This window comes from Miniopterus schreibersii, assembly GCF_964146895.1.
Source record: "Miniopterus schreibersii genome assembly, chromosome: 7".
In the NCBI taxonomy this organism is placed as follows: Eukaryota; Metazoa; Chordata; class Mammalia; order Chiroptera; family Miniopteridae; genus Miniopterus; species Miniopterus schreibersii.
Genome location: NC_138108.1, coordinates 5,562,355 through 5,582,760, shown reverse-complemented (window position 1 = coordinate 5,582,760; position 20,406 = coordinate 5,562,355). Strand labels below are relative to the sequence as shown.

The 20,406-nt window shown below is 45.2% G+C and overlaps 1 protein-coding gene across 1 annotated transcript in view; it reads right to left on the bottom strand.

Moving 5' to 3' along the window:
• Positions 1-20,406, bottom strand: part of DNER (delta/notch like EGF repeat containing) — a 184,785-nt gene that overhangs the window by 74,334 nt on the left and 90,045 nt on the right. Inside the window, exon 5 of the mRNA XM_081142149.1 lies at positions 16,306-16,451. Coding sequence (XP_080998275.1) covers positions 16,306-16,451 — 146 coding nt within the window. The remainder of the gene's footprint in view (positions 1-16,305; positions 16,452-20,406) is intronic.

Sequence of the window (20,406 nt, the reverse complement as noted above, 5' to 3'; positions counted from 1 at the left end):
TAAACAAAATAAGTAAATAAGGGAGTAAATTAGGTGATAAGTGCTATGGGGAAAAGTAGGGGAGGGAAAGAGAAGTGGTGGGGGTTATGGATGCTGAGAAGGTGGTAATGGGGCAAAGACTTGACAGAGGTGAGGGGTGCCCCATGGAGGAGTCCCAGGGAAGATATTCTAGGTAAAAGGGATAGTCAGTAAAGAGACACCCACGGGATGCCCAGCCCAGCCCAGCCCAAAAGAGCCAGAAGGCCAGTGTGGCTGGAGTAGAGCAAACAGCAGGGACAGTCGTGGGACAGGAGAGAAGAGGGTAATTGGGGTGGGGCTCAGATTGTGCAGGGCCATGCTTCTCAACAAGGGGCCACCTCACCCTCCAGGAGATGTTTGGCGATGTCTGGAGACATTTTTGGTTGTCACACTAGGGGCTTGCTACACGCACCTGGTGAATAGAGACAAGGATGTTGCTAAACACTCTACAACGCACAGGACCAGCCCCTGAACAAGGGATTTTCTGGCACAAATATCAGTGATGCTCAGGTTGAAGACCCTGGTGGACAGAGAACTTTCTAAGCCACTGTAAGATTCTGGCTCAGCAGAGGCTTTGGAAACCATGGTTCACGTGCCCCTAGAAGACTCAAAATTATACTGTGCATAGTAATGTTGCTTTATATTACGTTATCTTGATTCATTGCTATGGCTGATTTTATTCTGATAACACCTTAACCCTGACTGTAAGCAATCCCACAGCCATCTCAAAGCAGACGTTGATGGCCATTTAATCAGGCAAACTTTACTTCTCCAATTGTCATAGTATGATGTTAACACTACCATCTGAGATGCTCTTCCAAGTATCTGTGTTCAGTATTACAGCATAACTGCCTTTACCAGAGGCTGGATGTCCAATGTTTCCTCTTTAATCCCGCTCACTCAGTGAACAGTTTTGGGGCCCCTCCAGATGCCAACCAATATTGTGAGTATTAGAGACATGGGGAAGGACAGACGGAGACAGTCCCTGTTCTCATGGGGCTCATATTCCAGCTTGTATCACAGAGTGAGAAGAAATGCATATACCCCGTCACATACGGGGAAGAGCTACAACGAAAGGCACATTGACACGAGTGGACAGGGAGTGGGGGAGGGATGCACGTTGATTTTTATCTCAATCCAAGTCTAGCTGGAAAGACCAATGATTTTGAAGAATTGTACCTACATAGGGCTCAGTCTTTCCCCCCCTCAATGTCAAGGTTTTGCTTTCCATGGAAACTAAACCCAATCATCAGAAAACTGAATTCTGGACCCCAGTCTCTGCAACCTCTTGCTCTCTCTTTCACTGACTTGAAAGCGAACTGTTTGCAATGAGTGGCTATTTCATCTTAGGCTGCCAACTACGTATTGAAGGGTCCTAACAGAAACATCCCTACTAATCCTGCTATTGCATTTACTGTGTGGACATTGTTGAGAAAATTGCATACCTACATTTTTGGTGCCCCACTTATTACGAAGCTCCATTCAAGAAAATTCACTCATTTCAGTGCCAGTAAAAATGTTGCTGGTCATGGGAGCTGACGCTTTGCCCTCATGAACAGTGCGGGACAGGTGACTGCCCCCCTTTGTTTTTTCTATTTGATTTAGCTGTAGTGATCTCGGAGTCCCAAGGTTCAACTTTAACAGCTACCCAGGGCTCTGTGTCCTATTTCCTCTTTCCAACTTGGAAACTGCTTTCTAATTTATATCTTCTCGGACTCCGACTTTTGTATTTTTATATTTCAATACTCTATAAAATATACAGCCAACTGTATAAATAAATAATTTAAACTCCCTCTCCTGGCACACAGGGCCCTTGCAATCTGGCCCCAACTTACCTTTTCTGTCTCATTCTCTATAGTTTTAAACCTCTCATGAAGCCTAATTATTTTGAACAAATCACCCCAGAGAGGTAAGTTTTCTGAGGAGCTTTATGTCCATCTTTAAGAATCAATTTATTTTGCTTTCTCCCTTAAACAAAGTATACAGAAAATACAGTTATCTCTTTTTGCTATCCCAGGGACATCGCTATCAACATAAACTCCCAGCTGACCAAACACTGGCTATCGCTGTTCCCAGAGCTTGCTTACGTTCGATTATCTCATTAATCTTCACCCATCTGCCAGGTGGGTATTGTCAGATCCATTTTAGGACTTGAGAACAGACTTGACAGAGGTCAGATCAATTGTTGAAGGTGCCCCAGCAGGAAAGTACAAGGTCAGGGCTTAAGCCGTATCATGATTCTAAACCCTTTCCTGCTCTCAGCTGCACACAGTCCCTTCATCACCATGATGGTCTCTCCACACTGTAAAGGAATGTGGGGGTGCCCTTCACCCTTACTCTAAAATAGCCCACAACTGTAGTATTTTAGATCCTGCTCCAAATATAAGTCATTTTTCTACACACACACACACACACACACCCCTTGCTATCTGGCTGCCTTCTTTGCCAGTATCATTGACTGTCCTTTGAGTTCACCAATTCTGATTTCTCTTAGCCTTAAGAATTACCAGATTTATTCAAATAAGGTGTCAAATGGAGTAAGAATATCACTCCTGAAGTTTGAAAGCCTAATTCCTCACGCATAGACTTGGACACTTTGGGTGAGCCTGGGCCAGGGACCTTAGTTATCATGCACCATAGATGTCTGCGTGCTTGTTGAACGAGGCCGGCTTTATAACAGGGTTCCTCCAGGCAGACTTGCAGGAGTCCTGTGCAGGCACAGCACCCTCTTCTCGGCTTCCTTCCTGTCTCTGATGATCTTATCTTTTAAGACAGCATTGTAGCTGCTTATACAGTCTTCAAGCACACGTTCATTTAAAGGGGATACTTGAAGGATTAGGAGGACAGTCCCAAGCAAAAGGGTAACTAATGAGCCCCTAAACCTCTGAAAATGGGGGAAAATTTGTATTTAAACCACTCCTGGCTAACAGATTCTCTAGGCAAATTTCAATATCCATTATGGGCTAGCCCAGTTCCAAACAACATCTGGGCTATTCAGAATTAAATGTCTGAACGTCTGCAAGGTCAAAACTCTGGCTAATGAGTTGATAACTGTTGAAACTAAGTGATGCAGGCACGGTGGTTTGCCAAATTAATTTTATATCTATTTAAAATTACTGTGCGCACATCACCTGGTCCCCACATACGCAATCCCATTCCAGACATTTATTTCACATCCCAGTACCAGGAAAAGTGCTACTCATCCTAGGGATCCCCAAGTTTGCTCCTCTGGACAACAGGAACCACGTAACTGAGTACATTTCCCTCTGAACAACTGAATCTTCTTGCAGAGAAGGCAGGCTTGGCTGCCTCTCAGCTTCCCCAGGATGCTGGGGTCACAAGCAGGGCACAGCCAGCTCACACCTCGGCTGGGACAGCAATTCCTGCTTACATAGCCTATGGGTCAAAATGCAGAAGACCTCTCGAAACTAGCTCTCTGCAAACTGCAGGGTCAAGAAGTAGAGCCTGGCCTGGCTGTGTGGCTCAGCTGAGGTCACCCCATGCACCAGGAGGTTGCTGGTTCGCTTTCTGATCATGACACGTGCCTTGGTTGTTGTGGTCTCCATCTCCAGAAGGGGGCATGCAGGAGGCAGCCGATCAATGTTTCTCTCGTTGATGTTTCTATCTTGATCTCTCTCTCTCTCCCTTCCTCTCTCTGAAATAAAAACATATTTTAAAAAAGAAGTAGAGTCTGTTTCCTAACGTTGGAAAGCTCTGAAATCTTTTGCTCTTGGTTAAAGGACGGGCTCCAGATGCAACTGTCTAGGACAAAAGTGTGCCAAGTAAGGGCTTTCTGCAGCCCCTTGACCGAGAGCCTATATTGCTCTAAGCTGACTCTGGAAAAGGAAGGCAGTGAGGCCCAACTAACTCATGTCACAACGCAACATCAGTCACACTGTAGCCCCAGCTGTCCCATCACCCAAATGCACTGACCCTGAGCTGGTGGAGACGGAGGCCACAGATGCATCGTCCCAGGAATCCTCACCCAGAGACCTATTATCCCAACTCCTTGGTCACGAGAACCATACCGCGTAGTCACTCAGGTCTGAAATTACAGAGCTGACGAGCTACAATCTAGATAAAAAGCAGTAAGCACAGCGCGCGCTTTCATCTGGCCCTGCATGGCGAGCTATAATTAAAGGGTCAGATCAGTCTAGGGTGCTGTTTAGCCTTTTGTTAAACCCAGATTTAGTATTTTAAGAAACAAAGAATTAGATGCAACATTTAAGACATTCTATTTATGATGTGAAAGTGCTTATAAAAGCCTTTCCCTGAGCCCGGGCCACCCAGGCACACCTGGAATCCAGCCACAGAGACAAACTGCTACCTCTCGTCGGGACACAGTGAGCTGTCTCCAAGGAAACTGGCCCTAAACTACATTTTTAAAATTCCTGTCTGTCAGCTGGGGCTTGCTCTATTCATTGCACATGTGATTTGAACAACATACTTGCGTTGCTTACAGCACATAGTCTCATTTTCCCATTAGACGTTAGACATACCATTGCTCTTCTATTTGGATTCATTAATTGCAAATGTAGCAGCTTATTTTTTTTAAAAGTAAGCTTAGAAATATGTAGATTACCTAGCCATTAAATTCAAGACTTGACATTCGTGAATTCGTAGAATTCCTTTCTCTGGCTTAAATGTTAAATTCTCAAGACTGGAAATAATAATGAATGAGAGTCCCACTCTTTACTTCTAAAGGACATTGAAATTCACTTTATTACTCAGGGGAGAAAAAAGTAAATGTCTTTCAGGAAACTCTGTAAAACCTCTCTTCCTAAAACTGGATGTATGCATGTGCCAAATGGAGACGTTCAACAGCCATTTCCAACCACATCCTGCCAGCTTACGTGTTCTCAGCACTCTGAGCGCGGCCATAACTAGGCGCAAGAGCTCCATGCAAGCAGCTTGCATCTTCGAGTCACGACCCTCTGTGTACTTGTTTGCTGCAACATCCCAACCCTTTCACAAAGTCAAGTCTGACTTTGAAGAAATGAATGTCACTGGAAATTCACCTTTTATTGAATTTCCCTGAAAATAGCCTGATCCCACAAGTAGATGACGTACCATTCTACTTTCTTATTTTAAAATTCCATCATTATACCAAAAGAAACTGGTAAGAAAAAAGCTTTAATAAAATGGACACTTCAATGTATAAATTACTGAGGAGAACTCACTGAAGAACGGACATCCTTCCCAACATCTTCCTCAGGTGACCTCAGATGGAAAACTCACCGTGAGTTACATTTTAAAATGTAAAGTCAAGATGAACAACCAGTGGTCACTTTCTCTACTGATGTAAATCCGATGGGGACAGGGCAGGATACAAACTCACTTATTGACGAAAGCCATATGCCAACTACCATACAAGGATTCACTTAACGCTCCCAACAGTCCTGCAAGATCAGTCTTCTTTCTCTTTCACCACTGATAGATCAGAGAGTTTAGGTAGCTTGCTCCAGGTCACACAGCTAGTGAGAGGCAGAGGGAGGCAGATTTGGTCTCACTGCCAAGACATTCACACACACAAACATTAGAAGCGGACCGCAGCCGGCCACGTAGACGGTAAAAGAAACCCCGCATCGCTGGCTGGGACGCTGTGCCTGGTTCTCCCGTCTCCCTGACCTTGGGCGGGTAGTTTATGTTATTTATCACCTTGTTTCCCGTTCCACCTCACTTCAACAACAGGCAAAAATAAAAGGGGATGCGCTGGAACGCAAAGATTCCATTATTTATGTTGTGATTTAAAAACTTTAACCGCTGAAGGATCTAAAATGATACAGCGCATACGCAACACCGCCTGCCCCAGAGGACGCGCGTCCCGATCCCCGGCGGCGGCTGGCACTCAGGCCTCCCGCCGCACACTATAACTCGGGCCTAGATTTCCTCTCTTATTGGGCCCATAATTCTCCTCTGCCTTCCCGTCACATCTATTTTCCTCTAAATAGAACATTTTATAGTTTACATGCCTTTGTGAATAGTCTCAAATCCAATTCAAAGAGAGACTGTAAATAAAAAGGAAAACACAGCAGAGCTGAGGGAAGGGCTCAGTTCAGCCTTCGGCGCGGTGAGTGGACGCGATTATTCAGCCCGGTTTCCTCCCGAAATGAATGTCCACATATAACTCGAACACTCTATCACAGCCTCAATTCCAAGACGTTTGTTTTGCCTGATTACACAATCCCTGATTCTCTGGACTTTGACTGAAGACATTTCTTCAGCATTTGGGGGGGGGGAACTATCTATTTTACTGTGAAAGGTTTTTATTTCTATAGAGTCCCTGCTGTGATCAATGCACTTCTCCCTTTATTGAATTTACACTCACACAAATTGAAATAACACCAGCAGGGATGGGAAGGGCCTATCATTCATTTTAATTAAATCTTATCTCAGTAAATGCTTGTTGCTTTCATCATTTTAATATTGAGCAAATGGCAGGTTATATCTAATAAATGTGTTTCTCCAGGAGAATTAGAAAAAGAATCATCATAATTTCCAGAACAAACTCATCCAAAAGGTAAGTTCACAGGCAAGGTGAGTCTTGCTTGCTTTCAAACTGTTTATTAATCTCTGACAGTCACATGGCGCGGTTTCTCGTGGGTGATCATTTAGCCCTCCCATTCTGAATGAGAGAGGAAACCTGCATCCAAACTTTAATGTAAGAACGTTAACACTGCTTATATCTTCCTTTCAAAAATTTCGGTTAGTGTATCCTATTTTAATCATTTTGATGTTTGTAGTTTCTTTTCTAAGTCGTGTATGACTCTTAGAATAGTACACTCTATTTAGGTTCAGTGACATAACAGAAAAAGTATGTATTTTGGTCTGTGCCACAGGTCCCTGCACAGATCTGCTAAAACCCTTGTAATTTCCTAGGTGGTAAGAGCACTAGGGCCTACATTATGAAGCCTCCATAAAAATCCCACAGTACAGGGGTCCGTGAACTTCCAGTCTGGCAAACACCAGGGGGGAGGGGTGATGCAAAACCTTCCAGACCTCACCCCATGAATCTCATTTGGCTGCTCGTCTATACCTTTTATCATAGAGCTTAATAAACTAGTAAATGTAAGAAGTGGTTCTCCGAGTTCTATGCTTCTCTAGCAAATTAACCAAACCCAAGGAGGGGTAATGGGGACCTCCACTCTATAGCCAGCTGATCAGGAGCTCGGGTGACAGATAACCTTGGCATGCGACTGGCATTTGAAGGGCGGTGTGGCAGTTATGTGGGACTGAGGCCTTCACCTGTGGGATTTGATGCCATCTCCAGGTAGATAGTGTCAGAATTTCGTTAAATTGGAGGACACCAGATGGTGTCTGAGAATTCCTGGTTGGTGTGGGGAAACCTCTGCACACTTGGCAACCACAAGTGTCAGAAGTGAGGTGTTCCCTACAAACACACCAAAGGGAAGAGCTGGGTTTTCCCTGCATAGCAAGGTGGAAAACAGGTCTTCTTTTACAGGTTCTCTGGAAAAAAGGAAAGGCATGCTGAATTCCCTGGAGCCTCCATGTCCCCATCTTCAGTGGGGATAATGAAATGTCCATGTCACAGGGCTGTGGGGTGTGGAAGCCCTTGAGCTGGCACAGGTCCATCTGGGAGGAACACCGAGCTCACTTCCTCCTGCGCTCAGGTGCTAACAAAGGCTGCCATGCACAGCGGTCCTTGGTGCAGAGCCAATCTCTAATCGCTTTTTGCAATTGTAATTTTTAGATGTTGGAAAGAAATAAAGATGCTATGAGCTGGCCCAAATTCCTGTTTTCTCTGAGGGCAGCATAAATGGGCTTCTGCTATGAAATGGGCCCAAGGTCATTTCTGTCACCAGATGAACACTTCTCTCAGAGCTTCCCAGGCTCCTCTCAAATAAAAGTCGTTTTGTTTATTTGGCAGCGCAGCTGTCTCAGGATGGCTCACATGCCACCAGCCTCCCCTGTTGCTAAACGAGGGAGACGTGAAAACCAAACCAAGGCTCAGATTTGCTGGCAAGTTTGATAAATCTCACCTCCCCCATCCCAGGTCCCTGTTCTCATACCCAGCACCTCCAGGAGGCACCTGCCTTCTAGAATTATCTACTATTCCCTTTCCTACTGAAATCAACCCCTGACTGAACTAAGTTATTCCAGTCTTAATGATAGATAACACCTTAATGGGATACCATTTTAGGGTCATTTGCATTTAAATAGGAAATCATGCTGTAATTACATAGGAATGAAGCTCAAATAGCAGGATGGCAGGCATCCCGCCAGGCGGATGTGTCAAGAAAATTTGGGATGAAGGGACCGCCCTAAATATCCTTGAATCTTACACCAAGCAGGCACCCCCAGCCCACTGCCTTCTGTCCAAAAGCATGGGCAACTCAATTATACCAATGTCAAGTTACTTTTATTTTTTAGAAGTATTTTTTTTAAAAGAATTTTCAATTCAGAAATAAAGACCTTCAAAATAAAAGTTGTTTTAAAGTTATCTCCTAGAACTACTGCTAGCTGGTAACTGTGGTTTTGCCATTTTTTAGAAACCCTTTCATCAGGATCCTTCCTGGAGAGCAGTTATATATTCATGAGTATTACCGGCTACAATTGATATTTGTTAACAATTCTATTTTTTAACTACAAAATTAAAAGTATATTTAGCTGAGCAATGCTTTAAAACAGTAGGTAATAAGTAAGGCAAGCAGCTGATGGCCCATTTGTATGACCAACGGCCCCAACTCCTGTCACAGCACAGATCTTAAAAACAAAAAATGCTAGTATATAGAGCAGGCACTAGTGACTTCGATTCAGAAATTTGAGTATCGACTTTCTCCCAACAATTATATTTTAAATTTAGAACTCTGAGAAGGAAATTAAACATGAGTCTAGCCCCAAATGATTTCCACTAAAGTCAGTTAAAATCAGTCGTGGGGGCCAGGAGCATTCCTGGGTTGCTCAGAAGATGTTAAGTGGAAGCACCTCCAAGGACAACAGTGTTGGAATGCCAAGTGCAACAAGGGCCACAGGAAGGCAGCCCTTGGTGGAGGCAACTGATGCCATTTCCTTTGGTTTGCACATCATAAGTGCCACCTATAATTTGTAAAGCTCTTTACAAAATGCTTCTGTGGCAGGCAGTTAGACAGACATGAGCAGAGCAAGAGAACAATAGGCCAGGTACAGAAGGTCACCAGGGAGGAAAGCCCTGGGTGCCTTGCTAGCAACAGGCAAATCTGGGAAAACAAGAACCTCACCCCCAGGGTAACCTTTCCACCCTAGCATATGGCTGGTCATGAGGTTCAGACCCTCCCCTCACCTTTTTTCCTCTGGCACGTTGCTAGTCATTCAGTAGACCCCCTTGAAGGAGGAACATGGGGCCGAAGAGTGGCCTCATTTGACTCCCTTGTGAGCCCTTGGATGACTGCTCCCTTAAGCATTAACCCTAGAGATAACATCTAGGCCTCACTTGTTTCAACTCCAGGCCCAGAAAAGCAGTAAAACCAGGTAAGTCATGCCATGGCTGCCTCAGGTCTGGCACCAACCAATCAGCACAGACCAGGACCCTGAAAAGATCCACATGGAAAGCTGCTGAATGAATATTGGGATCCTCTCTGAGATCTCCAGATAAATGCCCTCAAGATGGAGGGCCCAGTGTGGTCCCCTCTAGGGAGCACCCAGAGCCTTTCCCCACCCCTTCCCCCAGGGGCAAGTTCCTTGTCTTTTTCTCCTAGGCTCCAAGGGCCCTTCTTTTGCTTCTGTAACTTGTTTCCTGAGCCCATGCCCAGCTGGCTCACTGTTCCTACCTCTGCGACTTTCTAAATAAACTTGCTCTTATAGTTTGAGCCTTGACTCTGAATTCTTCTTAGCCAGAACTCAAGAACTGAGGTTGCTGAACTGAGGTCTAGTCGCTGGTCACATCCTGATGCCATCTCACAGCCAACACTTGCACATATATCACCTCATTTCAAATTCCATTAGGACTCTCCAGCACCAACATGGATCTGTGCTAGACCTCGGCCTTGCACGAGCCACAGCTCTCTGATGTGGACAGTCTCACCATTCCCATCATCGACGGGGCTGAGGGGATCATGTGATGCAATTTCAGTAAGTACCAGAGTCAGATCTTGCCCCCTGATCTGCCCCCATGTCCACTGGCCTCCACTGGGCCACAAAGCCTCAGATTTCATCAGGATGGTCTGTACAAACGTGGAGGCCACATTGACATCGTCTGGACCAAGTACAGGGACAGCGATCTCTAAATACAGAGATATCTGTTGTAGCCTTGACTTCTCTCTCCAATGAGATGACAAAAATAATAAGGGCTTCATATGTTTCTTACTGATCTACACAAAATTAAAAGTTAGTGCTATCACTTTTTTTAATGTTTTGATTGATTTCAGAGAGGAAGGGAGAGAGAGAGAGAAACATCAATGAGAGTCATTGATCGGCTGCCTCCCACACACCCCCTACTAGGGATCGAGCCCGAAACCTGGGCACGTGCCCTGGCCAGGAACTGTAACATGACCGCCTGGCTCATGGGTCGACATTCAACCACTGAGCCAGAGTGGCTGAGCAGTACTATCAAATTTTAAAATTTCAGCCCTTAATGAAACAAGTGCCTTAATTCCCTGAGAGCCTCAATACCCTTATCTCATAATTGAAGTGAGAGAAACGTCCATGTCCCGGGGCCCTGGCGAGTGGCAGATTCTTTCTACCAGGGCACAGCAATGAAACTCATGTCCTATCAGCATCCTGGGAGTTTAAACCAAGAGGAACTGAATGGGGTATATTTGATTAGATTACAAAATAAATTGTTCTTATGGTAGAAAATGGAAGTATAATATGACACTAACCTAAATCTGGAAGCCCAAGCTTCTTACACTTCTCCTTATTTTCGCAACCTGAAAAAGCCTACCGACAAGTCAGCGTTGGCTGCCGCTTCTGATTTTAGGCATCACCACGCATCTCTTGTCCTCCACAGCTCCCTCGTGCGGAGAACCCTAAAATCGGAGGGCAAGCTCTGACTGGGAAGCAGTGACGGCAGCTCCCGGGCGAGCTGCTTCATCGCCCCTTCGGCGGCGCTTCCCTGCTGTCCCTCCTCCTTTTCATGTTTCAGCGTCCGCTGGCCACCAACGCCTCTCGCGTCCATGTTTAACTGGCCCGATTTATATAACTCGGTTCAGCTGGCACCGTCTGAGGCCGCCGTATTCTACTTCGCTTACCAGCACTTAAATGTGCGCTAAATCAAACCGAGGCCAGAGAAGGACAGAGGGAAAAAATAAAGGCAAAATGTACTCCAGAAAGCACGTGAAGAAACGAAGGTTAGTAGAAATGAAAAACCAAAAACATCCTAGTGAAGTTAGAAAAGCGCTTGCTTATTAAAGTATAACGTGGAGAGAGAACAGAGAGAGAAAAGGCAACTTTCCCAAGTTTCTCTACAGGCACAGACTCTCCCACGCGCGGTTCCCCACCCAATGTACGAACGCCGCTGAGCGAGCGGCCACCAGTGTTCCTCCTCCCCGTGTGCTTTGCTTGCCCCTAGTCTCCTGCCAAAATATTGTGGCTGTGCTAAAAACAGATGTGCAGGCGACAGTTCTGATGTCCTACATAATTAATGACCTCTGAATTCTGGACAGCTCCGAAACATTCCACATTTGCTGGGGCCTCTGCCGGCTCCTGGAAGACTGTCACACGGGTGTCCTCTGCGCCCTTCTCTCCGCACTCAAGCGTTAAGCGACATCCCACTGCACATATCACATAGTCACCTCTGTCTGAGGTTGAGACACAGCTCGAATTCTCCGCCCAGAGACTGTGTGGAAACCAACACAGCCGCCCGGGGCGGGTGGAGCGCGTTCACGGCGGCCGTCCAAGGGCCTGCGGTAACCTCGCTCCGTTTATCCATCACCGCGCAGCTGTCCTATTCCGGAGAGAGCTTTCTCTTCCCCTTCTGGAGACAGATTCTTTTTCCCTTATTGGCTTGGAAATGTCCTGTTCAACGGCAAAAATATCCTTAAACTACGAATTCTCGTCCAGTGCGCACTTGGGAAGGACTGACGCCTGTGGCTCAGTGAAATGCTGACCTTCGCCTCAAACATGCCTCGGATGTGAAAGGCAGCCGAGCCCAGAATGAGCTCCTCCTTGCTCATGAGCATCAGACATGGAGGCTGCGATTATCCCTGGGATACAAGGCAGCCTGAAGGAAGACAGGCTCTGTGACTCAGGACAGTCTGTCGGGTGCTGGGGGGATGCCCGTCCTGCCCCTTCCCCACCCACGGACGGGGTGGGCTCCTGGCCAGTCAAGGCAAGATTCGGGCATCCTCTCCAAATCTGCCTTATCTCACATTCCCGAGGAACTAGCCAGGCTTCTAAATGGGTGTCAGGGATGTCAAAGGCTAACCTGGGACAGAGCAGATACCCCAGTGCGAGATCCCCGCTGAGTTCTCCCGCCTCCTCTCCAGGGAAGCAGCCGAAAGTTTGAAGGCCCATCCCCCATCTCCTTGCTCTTTACGATGTAAAGAGCTTGCAACAGCAACAAAAAGGTTGCGGGGGGGGGGGGGGGGGGCAGTTTCACCTAGAATGTCCTTGAAGCAGCAAAAATTAAAATTTTATGAAATCTCAACCCCTGCACATCTTAACAAAATGGGAGGGATGCACACAGCATTCCTGCTGCTCCCCGAAGTCCAGGGGTTGTCTTTCTGAGAGGCCCTAAGTGGCCCCCTTTTCATGGGACACCTTTACTCCCTGAGACAGCGACCGAGAGGCACACCCTGCTCCTTCAGGACTGGCATTTCGGCAGGTACTGTCTCTCAAATGAACCGAGCGAGCCTGTCACGTCAAGGAAAACAACAGATAGTTTTTCTTCTTAGAGATGAAATTTGAGGCCCTGAAAGCCTTAAAGGAAAAATTAGAATTTTAGAAAACTCTTGTCTTTCATTATGAGCTTGACAGAGCCCCAACACGTAGAGACTTTTCTGATGAGATTAGTGGTGATATTAATCACGATGTGATTTTTTTGGTTATTGTATAATGAAATGTGTCAACATTTGGAAGCTCTTTGTAAGTCCGTTACTTTCCAAATGACCAATGTGTGATGTTATAAAAGCCATTCATCAGTAGAAGGTCCAAAATGCACAGCAGACCAGTGGATTTTATGTAACAGAGAGCAAGAGATCACTGACACAGTTTCAAATCCCACATTCAATTAACCTTTATGAATCTGCCGCTCGTCGGGTTCTGGAGTATTTTCAAGATACTCAATTATCTGAAAAGACTATTAAAACACTTCTCCTTTTGCCAGCTGAGTATCTGTGTGAGGCTGAATTATCTTCCCCTTCTTCAACCAAAACAATGCTTCACAATAGATCAGATACAAAAGCAAATGTAAAAATCCAGCCGTCTTCTTTGAAGCCAGCTATTAAAGAGATTTGTAAAAATGAAAGCAGGGCCTCACTTCTCACTAAATTCTTTTTGCTTTGGAAAATATACTTTTCCTTAAAAAGGTGTCATTTTGCTAACATGTGATGGATGTATTAAGAGAAATAATAAATGTTTTTAATTTCTTCATTGTAACTTAATGTAGTAAATATCAATAGAGGGAGCCCAATAAACAAGAGCTCTTTGGGGACCTCAATCATTTTTTAAAATGCAGAGGAGTTCTGAGACCAGAGAGCCCGAAAACCACTGGGCTCGGTGAAGTCAGTTTTGTAACTACAAGCACCGCCTCTACTGGGCAAGTCTTCACATGCCTGTAGCTCAGCAGCAGAGAATAGGACCAAGACCTGGAGGCCAAGGCACAAGGATGGAGCTATTCCATGGAGCTATTCTGAACTGGAGGGCAGGTCTCATCTAACACCGGGAAGGAGCCACAACTCTGCGGGTAAGACTGGTTAGTAACATATGTCCAGAACCTGTTAGTGTTTCTGTCCACTTTGGAGGAAGTTATGCTGGATGGTCCCCTAACACATAACAGGTCACTCTGAATTACCTAACACTCCCAACTCAGAAGGATAAACTGCAAAGCCAGGCTGGTTCTTAAAAATTCAGAGGATGTCACAGAAGGAACAGGCAAGTACCACCATCAAACTAAAGTTCCAATCTGTCAGACTTCAGGAAAACAGATGAGACCATTTGTACGTGTGTGTTTTTCTATTATTTGCACTTTAAAACCATATTTGGAGCAGCTGTTGGAAGGAACCAGGGGGCTGCAGGGACTGTGGGAGGAGCCAGGTTGGAAGCTGCAAAGGGTGCTCAGGCACCCAGCTTAGGGATGCTGGTCTCTCTATTCTTGGCATGCAACCAGAAATAACCAACCTCAGAGACGGGAATTTACTGCGAGCCCTAACAAAGAGGCACATGCTTTTGAAACAAGAAAAAACAGTGTCGCCTGCCCAGGCTGCATGGGCTGGAGAACAAGGACAGTGGGTGTTAACAAGTGATAGACAACGAAGTAACTTCAGGGCAGTGATTTATTTCCAATAAACCAAACCCAAGCAGAAGAGCTCGGCCATAGGAAGACTAGGACTTTCGAGAACTTGAGACTTTGACTTCCAAGAGCAGGAAGGCAGATAACAGAAGGTCAGGGATCTTCAGGAGCCCAACATGCTAGTGCTTTTCTCATCACAGGCCCACACCTGAAGACAGAATTAAGGTACAGGCTCCAGAGGGATCTGGGAGTGGCTCCTAGCCTTGATGCCAGTTCAATTCTCTCTCAAAACACAGTCTGAATAGTCAGCTCCGTATCTGATCCAAATAGTCTAAGGATGATGGGTTCCTAAGGCAAGAGCTAGAGAGCTTTCTAAGGAACCTTTTAAGAATGAAGGCCTGACCCCATTTATCTATCAATATAAATGAGGGCCAACAAATAAAATAGTTTGGAGATGCATATAGAACCATTAATATCACTTATCAAGCAGTTATTTTTTTAAATTAATTCCATGTGACCTTGCATGTATTAATAGTGAAATCCTTGAATAAAAAGATGCTGCATGTTTGCTTTAGGGAATCAGCAAGAATGGGAAGATGACACACACTGCTCCTGAGACCTCTAGTTCCAGAATTATGGTCCACAACCTACTTTTTCATCAGAATCACCAGGCTGCCTAACAAAAAGCATCACAACCTGAGTGAGGAGCCTGGAATATGGCTTTTTGTTAAGGGCCTTGGGCAAATCTTAGGCAAACTAAATTTTAAAATTACTCCTTTAATTGTGTGGGCAAAGGATGCAATTGAGTAGAAAGGATGCAAAAATGAATTGGAGAGAAAACCTTGTGATGGTTAATTTTATATGTCAACTAGGCTGGGCCATGGGGCCTAGATATTTGGTCAAACATTATTCTGGATATTTCTATAAGGGTGTTTTTGGATGAGATTTACATTTAAATCAGTAGACTTTGAGTAAAGCAGATTTCCCTACTTAATGAGGGTGGGCCTCATCCAATCAGTTGAAGACCTGAAAAGAACAAAAGGCTGATCTCTCCCAGGCAAGAGGGAATTCTCCCAGCAGTCTTTGGACTCATCTGCAATGTCAGCTCTTCCTGGTTCACCAGCAGACTGCCTTTGGACTTGAACTGCAACTCTTTCCTGAGTCTTCAGCCTGCCAGCCTCTCCCCAATCAAATTTTGAACTCATTGAGACTCCACAATGAATGGACCTACAATGAACCAATTCCTTAAAATAAATCATATATAATCTCCTATTGGTTCTGTTTCTCTGAAGAACCCTAATACATATCTCTTGCTCTTGGGAGGCGGGAGGCAGGATCCATGGAACCTAACTGGATCTAAAGAAAACTTAAAACCCACACCAGCAGAAAGGCCTTGTTACTCCCTGACACACCTTCCAGATAATTAGGGAAACATCAAATAGGCAGCAGCCAACCTTGGACACAAAGTTCAAAGACAAATAGTGGCCAACAGTTCAAAATTTTTATAAGAAAACATCATAGTCAACCATTGTAACAAAAGCAGTTTTCAAAAGGACAGCCCCCTGCAGTGCTATAGTAACCGTTTAAAAAGACCTTTCCAGGTTGTGCGGCATCTAAGAACAGCAAGTTAAAGCTTTATCACAAACCACCCATCAACTCGGAACTGTGAAGTATCCTCTCACCAGATATGACGGCGACTCATTCTCACAAAGTCTCTAGTTCATACCAAAGCAAGAAGGGCTAGCACTGCACAAACTCATTATAATTACTTCAGAAATCATGTGGAGATTTATATATCTCTGTGTCATATACTCACATATAATTGAAACCAGAAATGTAGGGGTTTTTTTTTAATACATTTATATTAACATATATTTTAAGGCTACCCAGTGTCCCCTTACCTCTGAGGGCTTCGTGGTGCATGCTCCTTTCCCCGAACACTCCACGTCACGTGCACGGCTCTCCGCAGGGGTGCAGGTGCTGGTCTTCACCACCAGGGTCAAGCGCAGAGCCACGATGGATTTACTAACGGAATCATTCACAAAACCTGAGAGAAAATGGGACAAGAGGAAATGTGAAGTTTTGCCCACATTATTTTTACAAGACTATGGGTTTAGTTTAGGCAGCGTTCAAATCTGGCAACAACACAAAGTGCATTAAGTTAGGAAAAGACTAGAGCACATACAGTAGCATCTGGCCTTTCAGACCGGCCACTCCTCCCAGGCATCAGGCGAAACACCCAAGGCCCATGAAGAGGAGCTGCCAGCACTCCGTCACCGCTCAGATCCTGCGGCTCTGTTCCTGCCCTCGCCCTCTGGGGGCCACCTTCTCAAGTCCATCCCTACTCTGACAAGTTAGGATTCTACCTCTCTGATTTAATCCCATCTTCTCCCAGGAAGCCATCTGCCTGATTCTCCCAACTCTTCTGCCTCCTGGGTACCTGGGGTAGTCACAGCACTGCCTCCCAAGGCCGAGCCCCATCGCCAGCCTGCCTGAGCAGACCTCTGCCTTCACAGGCGGGCATGCAACATGGGTCCGTAGTCTATGCTGGGTTTATCGTTGAATATCTTACTTGATCACCAACCTACCTACACAGTATCAGTTTAAGTTACATGGTTTTAACCAACTAACAACACGGGATCCATCACAGTTGAATATTAATTGCAGTATCATCGATGAATCATATTTATCGTTGAATGATCTTTGTCTAGTGTGGCTATTTATAGATAGTAAGTAACAATAAATATGAAATAAATATGGCCTCCAACTGGAATAAAGAAATACTATAAGTATTTTGTATCAATGACATACTGGAATCAGGTAGTGAAAATGACTCTAGACAGTCATGCCTGAGTCCCAACGTTCTCAGGGGGACCACAGAACTGATCAAAACTGGGGCTCTTTGCAGATCAAAACAGGCTTTTTATGATTACAGTTGGGGAGAAGCATGAAGTGAGACTGTCTCAGGCATTGAGACAACAGGGTCACCTACTCCTCACGTCCTGAGGGACGTCCAGAGACTAGGAATCTAAAAGGGCAAAGTCTTACATTAATGCAAGAGATCATTTTCACAGGCAGAAGAGAGGTTCAAAGCAGAGCAGAAGACTGAACTCAAATCACAAGCGTCAAGGTCGTGATGGGAAATGAACGAGAGTCACAGTGGAGAGGAGACGCGCCTCGACCCCCAGTTGGGAAGGAGGAGACCAGTCTCCCAGAGTCTCAGTAGAGACAGGGGCTGCAGGGTGGCATTTTACACCCACAGAGACTAGTCACTTTCTTCCTGAGATCTCCCATTGAGAACTCAATGGCGAACTGGCCGCAGATGCCTCACCCCTCCTCCCAGCCACCCTCATGCGTCCCGCTCGTCCCAACTCTGTGAACGTTTCCACGATGCCCCCCGTCTGGGCTACTTCTCCTTCTTCCATCTCCTGGCTCAGATCCTTTCACGAGTTTTTCCTCAATACCCCAGCACCCCCTGGGCTCCACCCGTCCATCTGTGCCGAGTCCTCACATCACATACAGGCCCCCGATTAGTTTACGTCTTGGATGGTTATTGTGACACCACTTTTACTGAAGCTTCCTCGATGGCAAGGGAACAAGTCAGAGAGGTGGCAAGCAGGAAGTCAGGATACGGGTACGTATATGACGGAGTGGCATAGGCAATTCCCAAAGAGGAGTTTCCAGAATGTCTTGTCGCCCCACATGGAAGTGCAATTATTTGAATGCATAGATCCCAGCTGCCTCAAGAAATAATTGCTTATCCATTAGTGATTAGCCTTGATCAGGAGATAGAGCCTGTTACAATGTTGGGATGCTACCAGAGTTCTTATTCGAAAAGACCTTTTTACACATAATAGCGGTAAATTAGATGTCAGTGATTATGAATGTTTTTCATACCCCTGCTATGTTCTCTACTTTCACATTGTTATTAAAATCTGTATCATCTGTCTATTTACTATGCATTTAGACCACACAATGCTTTGTAATTCTGTAGAGGCGACCTCCCTCCAAAGGTTATTTTTTAAGTTCTATTCAGCTATTAAACATACTTAGCTGGTAGAAACTCAAATGAATGCGTAGTTAAAAATACACACGGCACAGTCTTCTAGGTAATTTGTTTCCATTACCCCAATGACCATTTACTGAGCTCCCACCTGCAAACCAGGAACCATGTTAAACGCTACGGTTACAAAGATGAGTCACCTTTGGTTTCTGCCATGCCAGCTTTCAGTCCTGAGTAGTGGGCCTTAGATTGTTTTCAAACCAGAAACTACATAATTTTGTGGGGACATCTTCCAAGTACATATTTCCAGGCTCCAACACAAATGATTCGGAACCAATAGTCTGGGATGGGCCCCTGGCAGGCACATTTTATGAAAAAAACTTCCAATGACTTCCTAAATTATTCTGACACAGGCTTCCAGTTAAGAACCAATGGTATGGCAGAAAAACTAGTCTAAGCCATGCAAGTAATAGTATTAAAAAAAACAATAACCTTGAATCAGAGGCATCTGAGTGAGCCACAGAAGGCACACTTTATGCATCTATTTTTTGAAAGTTCTGGCAACTTTGTGATTATTTGGACAGCACTGATATCCCCTTCTTCACGGGCCTCAGAAGTTCTTGCACACAACTCTGATCAAGGTTTCAATGTTAGCTTTATTTGCTTAATAAGACTGAGTATTTTGGCCCTAAAATCCCTTAGTGAATGATTAAAGAAATCAGTCTTTGCAACAGTGTGTTATGAGCTCCTGTGTAATGCCTAATTATGTCACCTAATCTCCCAAAGTCAGTCCACAGGATAAGCATGTTACTTTTGGCAATATACTGTCCACTGATGAAAACGTGCCCGGTGGCTCCTTCCAGGTCGGGGTATCATTTCAGTAAGTTGTTTCACTTCCCTCTGACCATGTCTAAGGGAAAAGCCTTGGACTTGCTCATAATGAAAAGTAATACTGTCCAATTTAACTTTTATCAACCTGCAGCGGAGGCAGAGCGCCAAGCGGCCCCGGAGAAATCCCACATGCCAAAATCAGGAGCTGTGCCTTTACAAAGGGACAGCAGGGAGGATCCGGTGTGAAACAGAACTCATCTTCTACAAAAGACATTCTTTGGGGCCCGACACGTGGTCATTTGCGAGTTGCTGAAAGCCAGTGTGATTTTTTTGACACAATACTCAAACCGATGGACATTTCTCACACAGAAGAAACGCAGAGCAAATGGTCACAATTTTTCTCTTCCTTAATGGTATGACATCAATATATACAACATAATTTCTGATGCAGGACCGGATAGAAAAGCTTCCCCTCGTATTCAGAATTCTAAGGTCCGTGGGCCAACTGATCAACTGGAGACAAGATCCGGCCAAGTGGTTCTAAGGAGGACTCCCCGGTTCTGCCTGCAGAGACGTCGAGAGTGGGCTTTGCCCCACCTGCGTTTTCCATGGTCTTTTCAAAAACCGAAGAACTGGGGTCACACAGGCTATGAAGTTGCTCCAACTAAGGCCTGATTGAAGTTAAAAGCAGGAAAGGGAACTAGAAGAGACTTATAAAAGGAGGAGACAGGGGGAGGAAGGGAGACCCGGCAGCAAAAAGGAAACCAAATCACAGGCTAGAAACTGCATGAGACACTAACACAGAAAACCAAAGGCTTTCCATCAAATGTTTCAGGGACTCTTACTCCTTTTATTACAAAAGGACGTCTTATCATCTTTTCACTTTCTGGGCCTTATATTCCTTATTGCAACCACAAGAAATGAAAAATTAAGAGTTCTTTGAAAATCGTCCTGAATATACATCTGTTCAGATCATAACTGTGCACAGCCCAAGCCCATGATGCTGATTACGAAGCTGATGTGCGGAGTCGCCCTAATGGGACAGACCATGCGTTCCGTGCGGTGGGGTGGGGAACAGAACAGAGATGGAGGGAGGGCTGGGCTCATTCATTCAAGATTCAACCCGTGTTTACTGGGCTCCAAGGAGGAGGCAGCTTTTAGGTTGAAC